At 35.8% G+C, this 20,396-nt stretch overlaps 1 protein-coding gene across 3 annotated transcripts in view; it reads left to right on the top strand.

Moving 5' to 3' along the window:
- The first annotated feature begins 1,918 nt into the window (after positions 1–1,918).
- KIF20B (kinesin family member 20B) overlaps positions 1,919–20,396 on the top strand; it is a 97,260-nt gene continuing 78,782 nt past the window's right edge. For 2 of the 3 annotated variants that reach the window (XM_016428026.2, XM_016428023.2), the window contains exons 1-5: positions 1,920–2,112; positions 11,675–11,822; positions 14,769–14,855; positions 14,938–15,054; positions 20,104–20,242. In XM_016428026.2, coding sequence (XP_016283512.1) covers positions 11,676–11,822; positions 14,769–14,855; positions 14,938–15,054; positions 20,104–20,242 — 490 coding nt within the window. In that variant the 5' untranslated portion in view covers positions 1,920–2,112; position 11,675. Of the gene's footprint in view, positions 2,117–11,674; positions 11,823–14,768; positions 14,856–14,937; positions 15,055–20,103; positions 20,243–20,396 lie in introns of all 3 variants that reach the window. The other variant, XM_016428024.2, reaches the window with a different exon arrangement.

Here is a 20,396-nt window from a genome sequence, read left to right as displayed (position 1 = left end):
TGAAATTATCTTGGACAATCCTGAAAGACGCAATGGGGAATGCTATCCACTTCTAGAGAAAAAACTGTTGGAGTCAGAGGGTTGAAGATAAAAAGCATACTGTCTTGCACATCAGTGTATTTACATTTGGTGTTTTGGTTTTGTATATGTGTGCTCTTAGAACAAGCCTCAATATTGAAGTGTTTTGCATGATAAAAATAAAATTTTAAAAAGTCAAAAAAATACCATCATGTAAAAAAAGATCCTAATCTTTCTTCCATTTAGAGATCAGGTTACCTAATGTATCTTGGTTTGTTTCCTTTTGATTAATTGGCCTCATTTGATTGTTTTTTAATGTATATGCTTCTCTTTCCTCCTGTCTTTGGTGTTCACCCCTAAGCTGAGGGATGGGCCTGATCCTAATTTGTTATGCAATTGCCCTGCATTGCTTAATAAACTGATATGCTCAGAAGATCTAATCTTTATTTCCATAGTCATCTTTCACCTGCAACATTTTAAAGGGAAAATTTAGGAGATTTCTGACTCTATTTAGGGCAAAAGGCATGGAGACCATAGTACCCTCATATGGGGTAGTAAGTACAGATTTATCTGGTTTTCTGTCTTGTCATTTCCAGCTAGGGGCAAATTTCTGATTTTGTTCATTTAAATTTCTAGTCATATGCTTTCCCCCTTCCTTTCCTTTACCTTTTCATTTGCTATCAATAACTGGTAGAGTGAAGAAGGCCAAGGCAGGGTTTGAGGAAGTTTCAGAAAAGTCAGAATTTAAGAGAGGCAAATAACAGCTATGTTCTTTCCTTCCCTTCCTCCTCACTCCACTAGTCAGAACTTACTTTGCTGTTTAGTCATTTCAATTATTGGACTGCTCCTGACTCCATGTGGAGTTTTCTTGGCAGAGATACTGGAGTAGTTTGCCATTTCCTTCTCCATCTCATTTTACAGAAGAGGAAACTGAGGCACACAGGGTTAAGTGACTTGCTCAAGGCCACACAAAAGAGTGAATAAAAGTCTGGGCCATATCTGAACTCAGGATGCTTTCTTCCTGACTTCAGGTGGACTTCTCTATTAACTACACTATATTGCTCTCCCCATTTATCACACTTGTAGGTTAATAAATGTTTATTTATATATAATAATAAATTAATAAATGTTTATTTATATATAACATATATAGCAACATAGAGACACCGTGAATAGCTGACCCTAGGACAAAAGCCATACTGTCATAGAGAAAAGTAAATTATAGAAGTTTTGGGACAGATGGGACCAGGTCTTTTTCCACTAAAACGTATGATACTTGAGGGCCAGGCAAGGTCTGCACATCGTATGCGTTTTAATAAATGCTCTAGCTGAATTTCGAATTCCTCTGTCCCCCATACCCCATTTTACAGATGAACGAATTTAGGTCAAGAGACTCGTTCAAGATCACACTGGTCAGAAGTGCCTCAAATTTGGTCCTAGTGACTCCTACATACAGCGCCCACCTCCACACAAGGTCAGGGCCACTGCCAGTCACAGATACTCGATAGACTCGGGTACAGGTCCGGGTGCATGCCCATGATCACGGAGCTGATCAGCCAGGCCGCTCGGGAAAGCCCAGAGGCACTGGGCTAGAAAGACCAGACAACTCAGTCTCCCAGAGTCCCACCCTCCTAATCTCTAAGAAACAAGGAGAACCTGGAGAGTGGTTCGGTCCTAAAGCCGGAACCAGATCTCCACGCACTCTCACAGATAAGGACGCCACGGTCACGAGCAGTCAGGGAGGCGATAGACCTCAATAGGCAGGGCAGATCAGGTCAGGGCGGGCACTGGAACGCGGTCGTCCCCCTAGTCCTTCCCCAAGTCTCCTCTCATTGGTCTCTTCGCCACACGCTGCCTCGATTCCTCCACTTTTCCGGGTAAAGAGGGGCAGGTTCCACTCCGTGACGTCACTTCCGGGTCATTTCTGCGCATCCCTTGATTCAGCGCGGCGCACCAGCCGCCATCATTTGAATTTGAAAACAGTGATCCTTACGTCTTGTAGATCTGGCGTGGCTTTGCTGATCCCGGGGAGGGGAGACCGTTGGGAGCCAAGCAGAAGTCAAGTCTCTGCCTCGGCGACGAAGGCAAGCCAAGGTAGGTAGGTGACTCCTTGGGGAGCCTCTGAAGGTTGAGAAAAAAGGGTTAGGTTCCCCTACTGAATGACTGAATCAAACATTTTTTAAGCTCTTACTGTACGCCTTGGGCAGTGTGATAGATGGCTGGAGGGCAACGCTGCTTCCCTTTTGGAGGATACGTTCCGTGTGTGGGTTTGGGGGCGTGCTTGCAGTGAGATGATGATGCAGTGAGATGATGATGCAGTGAGAAGCGAGGCGGGGCTCCGTTGTGGAAGGGTCCCGGGGATAGTGAGGGTTGTGTTTAACTGTCTTCTGTTTACCTTTGGCAGCTGGGAGAAAGATGTCTTCTTTTAGAGCAGATGACTTGGAGTGTAGAATGTAGGGGTTGAACTAGTAGACTCTTAAGATTAACCAGTATTAATAAAGCACTTACTATGTGATAAGTGCCGGGTATACAAGTAGAAAGAATCAAACCTTTCTTTCAAGGATACGGCTTATTTCTTTTATGTACCTACTTATTTACATGTTATATTCTCCATTAGAATGTAAGCTCCTTGAGGGCAGGAACTTATTATTTATTTATTTTTGTATTCTTAGAGCTCTAACACAATGCCTGGCATAACTGGCGCCTAAAAATATTTGTTTATGGATTGCTGAAACAATTCCTACTCTACCAAGCTGCATTTCTCTTGTCTTTGAGGTTGGCCGCAGATAAGAGCATTAGTCTGAGACCGGGGGATCTGAATTCAAATGCAGCTTCAGATGCCTATTGGCTTGTATGTGTGACCCTGGGCAAGTCACCTAATCTCTACCAACCAGTTTTCTCATGTAAAATGAGGATACTAATAGCACTTCCCAGAGTTGCTGTGAGGATCAAATGGGATAGTATTTGTTAAGTTTAGTAAATTGTCAAGTACCATGTAAATGCTACTCCTTCCTTCCTTCCTCCCTCCCTTCCCTTCACCCTTCCCTCTCCTCCCCCCTTCTTGGGTCTGTGAAAGGCATTGTTGATAGTAGATAATTCTTTCGTAAACTTTATTTTTCTTTCAGGTTTAGATAGCACAAATTCATGTTTTTAGCAGTTTTTTAGATGCACTTCTGTACCCTAGGGACCTATAATTTTCATTTTGTGAGCACTAACTCCACTGAGCAAACCTCTGTGTCTTGGTAAAGGGTCTAAAGCTGTTAACACATGGGGGGGATAATGTTAATGCTATCATGTTAAATTTAACAGATATTATAAAAGAAAAAATATAACAAATTCACAGTTTTATATACAATTCTATTTTTCTATTCTTTGTGAATGGCATTCTTGCTTAACTTTTGTGTCATGGACACTGGCAGTTTAGTGAAAACTTAGAGACCCGTTCTTAGAATAATGTTTTAAAATGTATAATATGTAATACATAGGACTTATAAAGGAAACCAATTCTACTGAGACACAGTTGTAAAAATATTTTTTAAAACCAAATTCATTACCTCTAAATTAAGAACCCTGATACAGAGAAATATCATAATGTTTGTTGATGTTTATCAAATTAATGGTTTCTTTAAAAAAAAGTTGTTATGGTAGTATCATCCTTGCAAACTAATCTGATAATAAGACTCTCTAAACTTAATTAAGCTGCTTCTTTGGAAACTACACAGTTTTAGCACATTCTTGAAGCCTTTCCAGTTTACTGATACCAGCTGAAGCTTGCCTTTAAGAACTGAGGATTCCTACCACACCTTGAATGAAGCATCAGAATTGAACAAACACAGCTAGACTTATGCTAAAATAACATATTTTGGAAGATACTTTAAGCTGTAAGTTTGTAAGGAAAATCCTATATTTTAAGAAACCCTTGAGGCTAAGAAGCATTTGTGAAGGTTATATTAATAATATTTTGGATGAAATGGAGAAACGAACTCATTCTTGGGAAAGATAAGAACAAAAAAAATTAGTTTTCCACTAAAGTGAGAACTGCTTCCAATTAGAAAATTAGTAACTTCAACTCTGCAACTGGCAAAACAAGAATAGTTTGACCTTTAGGTAACAGATTTAATTTAAATTACAAATCAAATAATTAGCCAAAAAACCAGTGCTGATCATGATCACTATTTGTGACTCAGACTTGTATTCCCTTCCTCCTTTACCCTCTTCCCTTTGAGGAAAAAAAAATCTGCCAAGATAACCATATGCTGTGTGTACAATCCGATCCTGTTTAAGTAGGAGATTCATAGAAGTATAAGGCACAGTTCCTTCCCTCAGGGAGTTTTCATTTGGAAAAGTGGGAAAAAAATCTGAGAAAAATGTAAACTGAGAAGTTCCCATAATGCCTTGTGAGATTTCTCTTCTGATGAATTGCCAAATGAATGACAAAAGAGAATTCTTGGTAAACATTAATCTGTCATCTGTATAATTAAGATGCATTATATGCTTCATTTTCTGGAGGCACAAATATAGATTTTTAAGATCAGTGATTCCTTTTCTAACTATAGTAGCATATAGAATTCTTTATCTTATCAAAGGTAGTTGAAACAATTCATGAGTACCTGCTTTTTTGCCTATTAACTCTGTAAGATCTGTCAAACAGTGGAATTTCAAATAGGCAGGATAAATTGAATTTTCTGCAAATTTCCTCACATTTTCCTTTTTCGTAGTTTATTTTTTTTGTGGCCTTTGCTGATTTTCTTAAAAAATTTTCCCCAATTATATGTAAAACTGTTTTCAATATTTTAGAAAGAATTTTGAGTCTCATATTCTCTCCTTTTTACCCTTTCCCCTCCCCACCAGATGGTAAAAAATCTGATACAGATTCTAAGTGGGCAATTGATGTAAAACATTTTTCCATATTAAACCTTTTGTGAAAGGAAACTTGAACAAAAACCATTTAATAAAGAAAGTAAAAAAAAAATTGCTTTAGTCTGGATTCAGTTCTTTCTCTGAAAGCTGATGGCATTTTTTATCATGAGTCCTTTGGAATACCTTTTTGATAGTTTATGAAAGTGTTAAACCATTTCCCAGTTTCTTAAAATGAACTAATTATGTGTCAAGTTCTTTGGAAACAAAAGCTGAAAATGATATATATATATATATATATATATGTATATATATATATATATATATATTCAAGGTACTTATGTTTTAACTGAACAGGAATACATCTATGGGGGAATCATGGCCAGGGAAGGATATATGGGTCTGGAAAGGTATAGGATGGTTGATCAGAGAGTTAAGAAAGGAGACTGATAGCCTTTTCTAGCAGGCTCTGACAATTGATTTGCTGGAGAGGAGCTGGCCATAGAGTGCAGTGAAGCAACTAGTTTAGATTTTGGAGTGCACTGACCAACATAAATTATTTTTTTCAGATAAATGAAGCTTAACTATTAAGCTTAAAATTTTATTTTTACCTTAAAAAAAAAACACATTACCTTCTGTCTTAAAATCAATTCTAAGAAGAGTAGGAAGGGCTGAGGCACTTCAATTTAAGAGACTTGTTTAGGGTCTTTGAGACCAGTAGTTTTACTATTTTTGTGGGGAAATAAGGATATTATTAATTAATATTCTTTGTGAAATGTATGCGGGATGATGGATAAGGTTGAATGGAGATTGATCCCCAGAGTTGCCTTGAACTTTTTCTTTAAAAGTACCTAATATTAGTTGGTTCTTTGGATTTTTATTCCCCTCTTATGAAGGTGGTGCTCCAGAAGTGCTGCTGCCCAACTAATCAATCAACATGCAAGAATTTATTCAGTGCTTACTAGTGTGTCAAGCACTGTGCCAGCCATGGCCTACTAGGACAAAGAGGAATGGATCCTTAACATTCAGAGCCTTATCTTCTGTTGGAGGAGATAGCATTGTTGTTCAATCTAACTCCTGGTGACCCCATTTTGGATTTTCTTGGCAGAGATATTGGGGTGGTTTGCCATTTCGTTCTCCAGCTCATTTTACAGATGAGGAAACTGAGGTAAACAGGGTTAAATGACTTTCCCAGAGTCACATAGCTAGTGAGTATCCAAGGCCTAGTGCTTTATCTGCTGAGTCACTTAGCTGCCTCAAAATCAGAGAATTTGAGTTTTACTTAAATCCCTTCTCTTTTACTATATACCTATCGGTATAGTAATATTATTTTCTTTTTAATTTTTTTCTTCCCTTTGCTAAATTGGTTAATAAGTGAAAGGATAATACAATCTAAATGTTTGTTTTTAACCTCTGGAAATTTACTTTCTTTACTGTTTTTTTCAGTATTCTTTAGATGTCAATATTCAAAACATTGTTATAGATCACTAACAATTTTGTCACAGGTGCATCATTGTTGTATTCAGGCCACTCATGTCTCCCTTGCATTAAGATTACCAGTTAGGGGGCAGCTGGGTAGCTCAGTGGATTGAGAGTTAGGCCTAGAGACAGGAGGTCCTAGGTTCAAATTTGGCCTCAGACACTTCCCAGTTGTGTGACCCTGGGCAAGTCACTTGACCCCCATTCTTCTTACCACTCTTCTGCCTTGGAACCAATACACAGTATTGACTCCAAGACAGAAGGTAAGGGTTTAAAAAAAAAAAGATTATTACTTAAATGTGAAATGGTATCTCGTCATTTTCAAGAATTTGCGATGGAATTTTTGGGGGAGCTCTTTACTATAATATTATATCGGCAAGCAGGAAAATGTTTAAAATGTATCTAAATATCAACTTTGCTTCCCATCCCTAGAGATTAATGTAGTTTTCAAACAGTGCCATAAATTTGCCATGAGGATAAGCCTCTTATTTCTGAAGTATTTCACTACATTGAAACAAACTGGTTATACTTTTTTAATGTCATATCTTTGCAAGTTTTAAGAGAGTTAACATTTCCTTATCATGAAAGTGGGTTAAATTTCTTTTTGGTGAGATCCTATATCATAAGTGTGTATCCTCTGTTTAATTTGTTTCACGTATTGTCCTAGCCAAGAAATTTTTTGGGGGCAGATGGACACTCTGGTTTGTCATTTTATCTAATTTGTTTAAAAATTCAATTTTATTTTCAGCTCTCAATTTTCTCCCTTCCTACTTCCTCCTCCTGCTTTGAGAAAATCAGAAAAAAAACTGTTAAAAATATGTGTACTTAAGCAAAACAAATTCAAACATTACATATTATCTTGGACAAGAAATAAATTACTTGATGACCAGTCTTCTGATGAATGTACTCATCTTTTGAATATGCTGACTTTTGGCTGAAACATTGCTAGGCCTGTACTGAAAGCCTCTTGAGAATAACTTATCAGAACTTCTGATAATTGGCCCACAGACTTTAAGAATCCAGACATAAATAATAGTAGTTATCATTTAAATAATAATAGTAATAATAGCTAACATTTACTAGTGCTTTCTGCATGCCAGGCATGTGTTACACTATGCTTGCAATTTTTATGTCATTTGATCCTCACAACAAAAGTGTTTCACTTGTTATTCCTTTTGATCATTGCAACAACCAAGTGTAGTAGATGCAGTTATCCCTATTTTGAAGCTGAGAGTGGTTAAGTGATTTGACCATTGTTATATAACATAGCTCTCAAGTGACTGAAGCAAGATTGAAATTGTGGTTTTTCTGGTTCCCTGTTCAATGTTCTATCCACTATATTACCTGGCTTTTTAGATCAGATAAACAAGGAAATTACCTTATATACATAATGGACAAACGATTAATAATATGAATACAAGGATCAATAATATAAATCAGTATGCTCACTGAGTGGCATAACATCTAAATATTTAAAGGAAAAGTAAATTGCTTTGTAGGGAGAAGTAGAGAGTAAAAGTATAATAGTTGGGGGACTAAATTTACCTTTTTTTTTAGACATAGAAAATTTAAAAAAAAAGATTTGTTTACCTTTAAGAAAGTTAAATAGAATTTTAGAAAAGTTAAATATTATATTGCGGTTATTGCTGATTAGGAGTAGGAAGAAACATTTCTCAGCTGCTCATGATACTTTTATTAAAATTGATTATGTATTGAATGTAAAAAATTCACATGTGTAAAAGCAGAAATATTAAATAACATCATTTACTAATAATGCACTAATGATATTTAAGAAATGGCTTCTGAAAAAGGATTAAAAATGGAGACTTAATAATTGAATCCTAAAGAACCGAGTCAATGCAGAAACCATAGAAACTAGCTAATTTCAGCCAAGAAACTTACAACAATAATATTTAATACCAGAATTTTTTGGGATGAAGCTAAAGCAGTCTCTAATATTAACACATATATTGCTTAACATCTTCATCAACAAAAGTGATTCAACAAATGGTCAAATTGGGTTTGCAACTAAAAACAATATTAGAAAAGTAACACATTAAAAACCCCTAGATAAACACAAAAAAAGAGATATTGTAGAATTTAGAGAAGGAATGAACACATGCACACCAAGCTGATGAAATAAAGTTAGTCTAATGATCAGAAATTATTTTGCCCAATTAGATACCCCAAATGGATAATTAGATAAAATTTACAAAGACTTAAAAATATAAAATTAAGAGAATGCGAAACAATTTCACAAAAATAAATTGAATAAGCTGTACATGAACTACTAAAATGTCATAGAACTCTCAGATGGTTTTACAAATGAATTCTGTCAAACAACACAGAACAGTTAATTCCAGTATTAAACATTGTGACTTTCCCAACTGTGGTTTTGACATATTGAGGATTGGCATAAGAAGTTAAATGGGAATTTTGGGAGAGTTTTGTTGAAGCCTCAGATGACATGCAAAAGCCAGCAGATGACACAGAAAAAGTTTAGAAATTCTGAAATGCATTAAATATCAACATATTTTATCTTTTAATACTATAAACATGTAATTTCATTTTAAAGTTACAATAAGTAAAATGTCAAAAGTTTGAGAGAAGAATGTGAAAGCCAGCAGATGGCATACAAAGGCTAGAAATGTAGAGAAAATTTAAAAAGCTTAGCAGCTCATAATTGCATAAAATGTACCCTATAAAAGAAAAGGAAAAAATTCAGGCTCCTTTGTTACTATAGGAGGGCCAAAAATTTTTATGAGGATTCTCCAAATCATGTAGGTGCCATCCATATACCTAACCCTCACAATGTAGAAGGTACCTGTACCAATATAATAGAACATATTAATAACTAATAAACATGTTTTATTTAAATATATGCTGAACAATTTTGACAAAATGTAATATCTATTTCTAGTAAAAGTCAAAACAAAACAGCACAAGAATAAATGAACCTTAACCTTTCCTTAATGTAAACTTATTAATGGCCACTAACATATACAACAATGACAAATGCTAGAGGCCTTTATTATAAGAATATAAGGTATAGCAAAGATGGTCTTTACCACCATTCTTATTTGATGCAATTATAGTATAATAATAATATAGGAAGAAATCAAGAAAAAGAAAAATACTGGGGTGAATATGCCCAGGCAAAAAGAAACAAAACTATCACAATGATTGTTTCTAAATAAGATGGTCTGTTTAGAGAACCCCAGTTTTTTAAAATATTAAATGAAACAATTTTAATAGCTTCAATAAAATAGCAGATTACAAAGTAAACCAACACAAAATATCAGCATTTTTATATACTGTTTAAAAAAAGCAGGAAAAGAGACAAGTTTGTTCAAAATAGTTATAGAACAAATATTTGATCATACACACAGAGAAACTATGAATACAACTATTAAATGTATAAAAATAAAGATCAAAATAAATGAGGAAATATTAATTGCTTATAATTAGACCATGCCAATATAATAACAATTATTCTTATTCCGTAAATTAATTCAAATGTTCAGTGCCATACCAGTTGAACTACCAAAAAATTACAGAGCTAGAAAAAAATTACAAAATTTATCTGAAAGAACAAAAGGTCATGAATCTTAAGGTAAACAATAAAAAAGGTAGGGGAAAAAGAAAGTCTAGAGTAACCTATCTCAAATTATATTGTGGAGCAGTTATCAATCTTCATTACTGATTAAAAAATAGAAAAGTTTATTAGTCAAATAGAATAGTTGTAAAGCCGTAAGAAACAAACATATAGCATTCAACAGACCCCAAATTCCCAAGTACTTGAGGAAAGGGCTCCCTATTCCACAAAACTTGCTATAAAAACTAGAATTCAGTATGGTAGAAATTAGGTTTCAACCAGTGTCTCACCATATTTCTCAGCTCAGGTGCTACCTCCTGTGCCATTCTTTTTTCTGATATTCTATTCCTTCAGCCCACCTTCCCACCCTGCAGTTGTTATTTCTCTTTCCCCTGTGAAATTATTGTGTATTTGCTATTATATCCACACTTAGAATATAAGTTACTTAAGGGCAGGAGCTGTTCAGTTTTTCCTTGTCTCTCTAGCATTCAGCATCATAGTTTGCATATAGCAGTAATTAGTAAGTGTTTATTTGAATTATATTGGTGCTACCAGGTCATCCTGGTTTGAATACTTATATACTGGTTTAATACTAGTTTGAATACTTGAGTTATCATTGACTTCCTTTCCCTCATCTTTCACATTCTATCATTTGTTAAGTCCTGCCATACATACTGCTGGCTCTATTAGTTTTGATCCTTATCTCCTCACACTTGGACTATTGTAATACACCTCCTCATCTTTTTGGCTCCAGTCTCTTCCTTTTTCGATCCATCTTCACATAGATGCCAAAATAATTTTTCACAAACTCAGGTTTATTATATCATTCATATGCTCAGATAGAGGCTCCCTGTTGTTTACAGGATAAAAATGAAGACCTAGCCTCGTGCTGAAGAACTTTTATAAATGGGTTTGCATTATTCTTCAAAGCTCCATTCCAACCAAACCGAAGTAATAATAAATGTTTGGTTAACGTAACCTGCCACTATCTACTGCTTTTGTTCTTTTGTAGGTCCTTTCTTCACCTCTCTTTAGAAGGTGCATTTTGGGTTTCTTTTCCTTTCATAAACCTTCCTGTAGTGCTCAGCTCATGTGTTACATTCTCCATGAACCCTGAAGCCTGCCTTAAATCTACTTTGTCCAGCTCCCATGCCTATTAGCTATTCTCTCTTAACTGAAATTTTCCTAGCACACTTTGTCTGGATCTTATCTTTGGGCTTCTAGAAAAATGAAGTTCCTTAAGGAGAGAATCAGTTTTTATCTTTTTATACCCAGTATCTAGCCCTGTGATGGTGAACCTATGACATGCATGCCAAAGGTGGCACATAGGGATATCTCTGTGGGCACATGTGCCCTCCCCCACCAGAGTAGCTACTAGAAAGGCAGAGGTACTTGGGCAGAGCTTTTCCCTTCCCCCTCTCCACTGTGCCTCCCTGCCCCTCTGCCCAGCAGCCCAATGGAAACACTTCCTTCCCTGAGTGGAGTACTCCAGCCACTCCATTCCCTTTCTCCCTCCCCTGTCTGAGTAAGGCTGGGGGGTGGGGGATGGCCAATTACCTTGCACATAATAGATGCTGTCAAAATACTGTCTTGAGTTCTCTCTCTTTCTCTCTCCTTCCTTCCTTCCTTCCTTCCTTCCTTCCTTCCTTCCTTCCTTCCTTCCTTCCGGGGATTAGGTTACAAAAAAATCTCTTTGTTATGAAGTAATTGGACTTATTCTTGCAGAATGGAAACTAATTCAGATGGAACAGTGGTACAGAGACCATCCTATCTTGTTAGTGCTGAACCCACTGAAAGGCCTACAGGAATAGATGTTGATGATATTAAGCTTGACCTGTCCCATGAATTTTCCTTGGTTGCTTCTAGCTCTGAGGTAAGTCCTATAGAAACAGCAGGAGGTTGATTAATATGCCGATTCAGAGGAAAAGTTTTATCTATTATATATAAGCCCCTTGTTGATACAAGATAATTTTGTTATAACTAGATAAATGGTTAAAAAACATAATTCTAATTTATATTTATACATAGTTACATAATATTAAGGTGATCCCCTCATTCAAGTTAATTCTAAGTTTGTTTCTCAAATATTGTTCTGAACTTACTTGGAGAAATTTGGAGACTTAAAGACTGGAGCTATATAGTACTCAAAATAGCTATTTGGCCACACAAATACATTCATTTCTACTTCCTGGTTTATAGGTAATCTTTGATAGGGTTTCAGTATTTTTTTAAATTTAATTTTTTAATTTCAATTTAATTTTTAATTTAAAAAACTTTTTGCTTTCATGAGGAGATTAGTATAGTCCTTTAGCTGGGGAGGTCTCACTAATACCTGCTTAGCTTTCCTTTAGCTGCTTCAGGTCTCAGCCAAGTGAAGAGTAGGCTTGTGGCATCAGTTAGCAAATATAAAGACCCTAAGCTGTTCATTTTGTATTCCTCATTTCATATTTTTTTATCATCTTAAGGGAGAACAAGATCTCTAAAAAATGGACCAGTGATAGGGCTTCTTCTTTAAGGTACAATTGTAGCTTGGTTTCTCTCCTTGGTGAGAGAGTAATATGAGTATTATACAAGAGCCTTTGGAATTTGTAAAATCAAAAAACTGGAGACTGGTTGATAAAGTATGCTTTTCTTTAAGTTTAAGTTTAACTTCTCAGGAGAAATAAAAATGACAACACATGAAATCACATACTTTTTGCCCTTTATGGTGACAATGCCTCCCCCCCCCCCCCAACCCCCCTATCTTTCCTTACAAACTTGTATTTCAGACATTTTCAGTTGTGTCCAATTCTTTATGACTCCAGTTGGGTTTTTCTTAGTAAGGATATTGGAGTGACTCTAGCTCATTTTAAAGATGATGAAACTTAGGCAGACAGGGTTAAGTGACTTCCCCAGGGTCATAGAGCAAGTGTTCCATACCTGGATCCAGTAAATATTTAGATTCCATGGCCTCAGTTTAAGAGAGTTCTTTTTATTTCTTAAAGTAGGACACAAAGAACTTCTTGAAGCCTGGTAATAAATAGCTTATATTAATCTGTTCAGGTTTTTAATCTACTTATAATAAATTGTAGCCAAGTTGTAAGAGATGAAGAGCAAAGATTGAGAACAATTCAAAGCTAGTAGAGGATAGCCAAATAGACAGCGTATCTAAGGCTTCATTTCTTGTCTTGTACAGCACAGAGCCTCATTCTGTATATTTTGCTAACTCTATAAAATATGTTTACTTCATTTGTAAGAAAGTTTAATTATGCAATTATGCCAATGTTGTGTAATGAAATTTGTGATTTTATCAGCATGGGTCCTCCCTCCAGCAATGCAGGTTGCAATATTCACAGTGGATTACCAGAGTATGTTTTTAAAAAGTTTCTCTGTCCCCCAAAGACATCATACTGTAGCCAACTAGGTTATATATGTTTCTCTGAACTTAGCTAGGCAGGTCCAGTGCTGACAGATATATGATCTATTGCAATTCTGAATCCTTTTTACTTTATAGGATCTGCCAGAGCTTGCATTTCTTTGGCAAAGCCTGTAGGGCCTCAGGATCATGTCCATGCTTTAATGAGGAACAGTTGTGAGACCTTTATGGAGGGAAAAAGTGAAATAAAAATTATCCATGGAGTCCACTAATTAGGTAGTGCTGGCAATCACTGAATCAATATCTAGAAATAATTATCTGCAGAATTTTTTAATACTCAGAGCTCAAACTCCATCCCCTTTGTGAAAAGTCAAAACTTAAAGCATCAGTTTCTACAACCTTTTATAGAATATGAATGCACAAGCAGCATAAAAAATGGAATTGTATAGAAAGCAGGAGGGGGAATATAAAGGCATATATGTCTGGTAACAAGTGATAGAGGGGGAACATAAGTTACCTGCCAGCTGGCCAGTGGGTTGTTTTTTTTTTTTTAACCTTGATTTTGTAAGTGTGACCTTTGAGCTTCTAGGAGAATTATGTGGAAGCTTAACACAGCGACTGGGACAGTGTTCTTTTATTGTAATGGTAGCAAGAAGCTTGAGCTAGAAAGTCTCTTGCCATAGGGACTATATTGCCACAGATGGTTATTTATTTTAGATTTATTCTGTTGTGCCATCAGTCATCAAAGTGTTTTTTCTTTGGTGTCTATATAGGTTTTTCTTAAGACTTCAGGAATAACACAATAGAATAAATGCTTTATAAGGTGTTCCTTGCAAAGCTTTACATGCATTTTTTAGTCAACCATCAATAAATATTTATTAAATAACTATTATACTAGTAAAGTGGTAGCAGATAGGTGGTTTCTAGAAAGCATAATGTCTTAAAAGTACCAAAGAAAGACTTATTGTATATTGAATGATCTATCATGAGACATGGCCAGGAGTTGCACAGGATGAGAAGATAAAGTAGGGTTGTTATCTATACAGGTGAAAGAAATACACTAAGGAGATCCACTAACATTATCATTGCCTAATATATATATATTTTTAAGTCTTAAAAATTATACTCATTTGCCAATTTAAGTGGATCTCTTCAAAAACATTTAAGCAGTAATCCTTCAGCTTTAGGGCCTCTAATCATTTGCTCTGCTGGGCCCTGAGTGTTGTCTGAGGAATAACTAGTCAAGTTTAGAGATTGTCATCATCAGGTTGGCTGCAGGGTTTTGAATGTTTTGGCCACATAATTCATGAAGGCTTTACTAAGTTCAATAGGTATGCATTGTGACCATTGTGAGAAGAGGGAGCACCTACAGTGATAAAATCATATTCTTTCAAATATTGATGATAAGGTCAATATAATTCTGTTTAAAATTACTTATTTAATCTACTTTATTTTCCTTTTAAGGAAAATGAGTTACAGTCCAAGGACCATGTACAAGTTTGCCTTAGAATACGACCTTTCACGCCATCAGAAAAGGAAAGTGACTCCCAGGTTTGTGTAGTGGTTTTATTTACACTTATAAACTTCAGAAGAAGGACAAACAATATCTTTACTTTTTTTTTTTCTGTGCTAGGGCTGCATTTATGTTCAAGATTCTACTACTGTTCTACTAAAAGATCCCCAAAGTCTAGCTGGTCGGTTGAGTGAAAAGTGTTGTGGGCAGATGGCACAGAAATTCAGTTTTTCCAAGGTAAGTACAGTTGCAGTAAGGAGAAATAATTCTCTTAAAGTATGCAGTGACATGATGAGCCTTGTTTGAATTATAATAGAGCTTTTCTTTAAGTAATGCCTAATTAGAAAGAGATGGAATATATTTATCCCTCCTGAATTTTATTTTGTTAAATTTAAATTAATGCCCTTGCTTACTAATCTTTTTGGTTCTTGATTCTCATTCATTGTTAGTGATCCTTCTCAGTTTTGTGTTATCTATAGAAATTCTGAGCATGCCAGTACATCCCTTTTTCCAGATCATTGCTAAAAATATTAATAGCACTTGGGCCAAGCACACCAGATCCCTGTGGTTCTCTTCTAAGGTTGTTACTTGAAGTTAGTCATTTTTCAGTCATGTGTGACTCTTTTTGACCCTATTTGGAGTTTTCTTGGCAAAGATACTCAAGTGGTTTGCCATTTCCTTCTCTAACTCATTTTATAGATGGGGTTCTGAGATAAACAGTGTTAAGTGATTTTCCCAAAGTCATACAGCTAGCAAGTGTCTGAGACCAGATTTCAACTCAGGAAGATGATGAGTCTTCCTAGTGCCAGGCCTGGCATGTACCACCTAATTGCCCATTCTACTGAAGATTTCTTTCTAAATTTTACTGAACCATTTATAATGGTTATTATAATTATTTGAGTAAAGCTATTTAACTAACTTTGAATCCATTTAATTTCTTATGTCATAGTAATATTGTATTTGTGTACTATAATTCATTTAGCCATTTCCCAGGTGATAGCCATCTATTTAGTTTTTGCTTTTTTTTTTTTGCTACTAAAAGTGCTGCTATGACTTAGGGGTACATGGGATCTTTCTTTTTATCTCTGACTTCCTTGTATTACATCTGTTAACAGTGGGATCTCTGATTCAAAGGGTATAGATATTTTGGTAGTTTTCTTAGGATAATTCAAAATTGCTTTTCAGAATAGTTGGACCAATTCAGAACTCTGCTTATGGAGTATGTAGTTTTGCCTGACTCTACAACTCTTCTAATACTAATTCTAAGTCAAGAATAATCAATTATTGGGTGTAAAATGATTTATATTTATCTTTTTATTAGTGATTTGGAGCAATCTTTTATACAGTTATTGATGATTTGTAATTTTTTTTGAGAATTGTTTGTTTAGATCCTTTGACCACGAATATATTTATTTATTTAAAGTTCTTATCTTTGGCTTGGAATTTATACTAAGTGTTGGTTCCAAAGTAGAAGAGTGGCCTAGGCAGTTGGGGTTGCCCAGGGTCACAAATTTTGGAAGTGTTTGAAGCCAAATTTGAACCCACATTCTCCTGACTCCAGGCTTGGAACTCTTCTACTATGCTACCAATCTGCCCCCACTTCTATTTTTATATTGGCTTTTAGTTACTGTGTGTTTGTTTCCAGAACTAGAATCTAGGCTATGATATAAGAGTTTTAAGTTTGTTTCTATTATTTACCTTAGAACTTTTAAGATCAGTTACTTATTTGTTTTGTGTACTCCCATAATACAGAGTGCAATCCCTATATAGGGTGAGAAGATGGTCTTTGAGTAGTGTATTTCATAATTCTGCAGGTTCTTTGGAAAAAAACAACAACCTTTAAATACAGAAATTAGATCATTGGAGATTAAATCATGGGTCTTGTTCTTGATCCTCTTCTGGCTCATATAATGTGGTAGAGGATATACATTGCTGGAATAGTTTTGAGAACCTACGGTTTCCCCTCTTCCATGGTAAAGGATCAGAATAGGACTTTGGTTGGAGGTATTCTTTCTGTAATACCATAACAAAAAAGTAATGCAGAGCAAAGTGTTATAACTGTCACAAAAGGATTGCAAACTAGTTGTGAGTTCAGGGGCAGGAGCAGTGATATTCATTGGTTGTCATTTAAAGCTTTGTGCAGGTAGCATTTGAAATAGGTAGGATTAAGATGGCATTTAAAAAGGCAGAGACTCTCTAGAGCTCTCCCAAATTCCCCCCTGAAAAATTTTAAAATAACACTTCAAAAGTAATTTTAGAGTGACAGAACCAACAAAAGGATGGGATGAAACACTTTTCTAAGAAAACTTAGAAGGTTGGCAGGAAAGGTCTGTTGCACTGCATGAGAGTGGAGCATAGCTTGGCAGAGGCCCTAGTAGGGCGGCAGGTCTCATCACTTCAGTAAGCCAGGAGTAGGCAGTGGGGGCAACTGAGCAGGCAGCAGTGGCTTTTGGAGTTCTTAGCCCACAGATGGTAAAGGGGTTAGATTACTGGTCAGAAGGAGATTATAGGGGGTCCTTTTCCTATTCTTGGGGGCTGGAATTTGTTACATTGCCCATAAACAGATAATGGGCTGAAGTGCACAGCCCTAAGGCATGGAAGAATATTAGCAAAGAAGAGCAATTTGGCCACAGGGAAACAGGGACCCGGGTCACAGTTCCTTGATGGAAAAAAGTGTGGTCACTTATAGATCAGAGCATAGAGTAAACACAGCTGTCTTTAAATTATACCACCTTGAACTAAAAACTTATTGAGTCTCAGAACTATCTCCGAAAGCAGTTACACAAAAAACCTGAAGCTTGGCATAATGTCCTCTCTAACCTAGGAGAAGAGCCCAGGTTTAGCAATTTTTAGCATTAACAAGTCAAGAAATATGCTGTTAAAATGAACAAACAGCAAGCAAGAAAGAAAAAGAACCTGATCATAGAGCATTACTATAGTGACAAAAGTGCCCCAGAAATACAATCCTTCAGGAGAAAAAATGAATAGTCAATGAAATTGAGGATTTTTTTTTAAACCCTTACCTTCCATCTCGGAGTCAATACTGTGTATTGGCTCCAAGACAGAAGAGTGGTAAGGGCTAGGCAATAGGGGTCAAGTGACTTGCCCAGGGTCACACAGCTGGGAAGTGTCTGAGGCCAGATTTGAACCTAGGACCTCCCATCTCTAGGCCTGGCTCTCAATCCATTGAGCCACCCAGCTGCCCCCTGAAATTGAGGATTTTTAAGCATTCCTGATGAAAAAAACAAGCTGAATAGAAAATTTGACTTTTAAATAAAGGACTTGAGAAATGTTAAAAGATAAACAGGAAAGAGAAATCAAGAGATTCAATAAGGAAGAACTATTTACATTCTTACATGGGAAGATGATACTTGTAATTTCCAAGAACTTTATCATCATTATGGAAGTTAGAGGGAGTATACATGGGTGTGAGTTGAATAGGATGGGATGATATTAAAAATAATAAAATTAAGGAGTAAACAAAGGAATGCCCTAAGAGAAGGGAAAGAAGGAGGTAAAATGCGATAAATTATCTCAAAATATGTGTGTGAAAGAGCTTTTACAGTGGAGGAGAAGATGAGGAGATGAGCAACACTTGAACTTTAATTTCATTGGAGTTGGCTCAAAGAAGGAATAACATAAAACATTCAGTTAGGTATAGAAATATATCTCACCCTACAGGCAAATAGGAAAGGAAGAGGATAAGAGAAAAGTAGCAGGGTACTGAGAAAAGGGAGGGCAGATTAGGGGAGGTAGTGATCAGAATCAAAACACTTCAGGATGGACAGAGTGAAAGGAGAAAGAGAGCGAGTAGGATAAACGGGGAAATAGGATGGGGGTGGTGGTGGTGGAATACACTAATCCTACCTGAAAAAAATTTTCCAGCAAGTTTTTCCATTATAGTTCTCATTTCTCCAATAATAGAGACCAGTATTGAATTCTATAGAAGATAAGTCAATCTCCAGTTGATAGTGGTCATAGGATATGAATAGACAGTTTTCAAAGTAATCAAAGCTATCTATATTCACATGAAAATGCTATAAATCAGTATTTATTAGAGAAATACAAATTAAAGCAGCAGTGATAGATTGACTAATATTATAGGAAAGGAAAATGCTAAGTGCTACAGAGAATATGGGGAAATTGAGACACTAATGCACTATTGGCAGAGTTGTGAACTGATTCAACCATTTTAGAGAGCAATTTGGAATTATGCTTAAGGGATTATAAAACCCTTTGTATCCCAAAGAGATAAAAAAATTTTTTTATAAGGGCTTATATTTTCTAAAGTATTTGTAGCAGATCTTTTTATGGTGGCAAAGAATTAGAAATTGAGAGAATACCTATCAACTGGGAACTGGGTCAACAAGTTGTGGTATATTATGGAATGTGATGGAATTCTTTTGTGCTTGAGCAGAACTAGGAGAACATTGTACACATTAATAGCAATATTATATAATAATTGATTGTAAATGACATCTATTCTAAGTAATACAGTGATCCAAGACTTATGCTGAAAAATGCTACTACCTCCAGAGAAAGAACTCTTAAGGTCTGAATGCAGATCAAAACTTACTTTTAAAAACCATACATACATACATACATACATACATATGTTGTTGTTTTTTAATCCTTACCTTCCATCTTAGAATCAATATTGTGTATTGGCTCTGAGGCAGAAGAGAGGTAAGGGCTAGGCAATGGCAGTTAAGGGACTTTTCCAGGGTCACACAGCTAGGAAGTGTCTGAGGCCAGATTTGAATCTAGGACCTCCTGCCTCTAGGCCTGGCTCTCAATCCACTGAGCTACCCAGCTTCCCCCCAAAACTATATATATATTTTTCTTGTTTGTTTTTGGTCTGTGTTTTCTTTCAAAACATGACTTACAGAAATATGTTTTCCATGAATACACATGTAAAACCTATGTCAGATTACTTCTCAGTAATCTCAGGGAGGGGGAATGGAGGGAAGGGAGGGAGAGATTTTGGAACAAAAATTTTAAAAAAATGTTAAAAATTGTTTTACATAAAATTGGGTAAAAAAACTTAAAAAATATGAGATAGGATTTCAGTAATTGGGAAAGGGGTGGTAGACAGGAGGAAAATAAAGTCATTTCAAGAAGGAAGAAATGTTTGAGTAAAGCTTTAGCAGTGTGTTTTTAGCAAAGTACTTGGATACAGTCTTTCATTTATAACATAAAAGAACTGAAGGTTGTATGTTTTGTGACACAATTTTATGATTTTTAATTGACTTATATAAAATTGTCTTGAAACTGATCATCATTTAGGTTTTTGGTCCTGAAACCACACAGAAAGAATTCTTTGAAGGGAGTATTATGCAGCTGGTGAAAGACTTCTTGAAAGGAGAAAATCGCCTGATTTTTACTTATGGTGTAACCAACTCTGGCAAAACATATACCTTCCAAGGTAGATATGTAACTTTTTAAAACATTTATTTTCTGTCTTTGTAATAATTCTGAGATAGAAGGGCCAAAAGTAGGCAAATGAGGTTAAATGACTTGCCCAGGTTCACATAGTTAGGATGTACCTGAGGCTAGATTCGAAACTAGATCCTCCAATG

The sequence above is a fragment of the Monodelphis domestica genome, chromosome 1 (assembly GCF_027887165.1).
Source record: "Monodelphis domestica isolate mMonDom1 chromosome 1, mMonDom1.pri, whole genome shotgun sequence".
Lineage (NCBI taxonomy): Eukaryota > Metazoa > Chordata > Mammalia > Didelphimorphia > Didelphidae > Monodelphis > Monodelphis domestica.
Note: the sequence above shows the minus strand (reverse complement) of the source record. Positions and strands in the feature narration are given on the sequence as shown.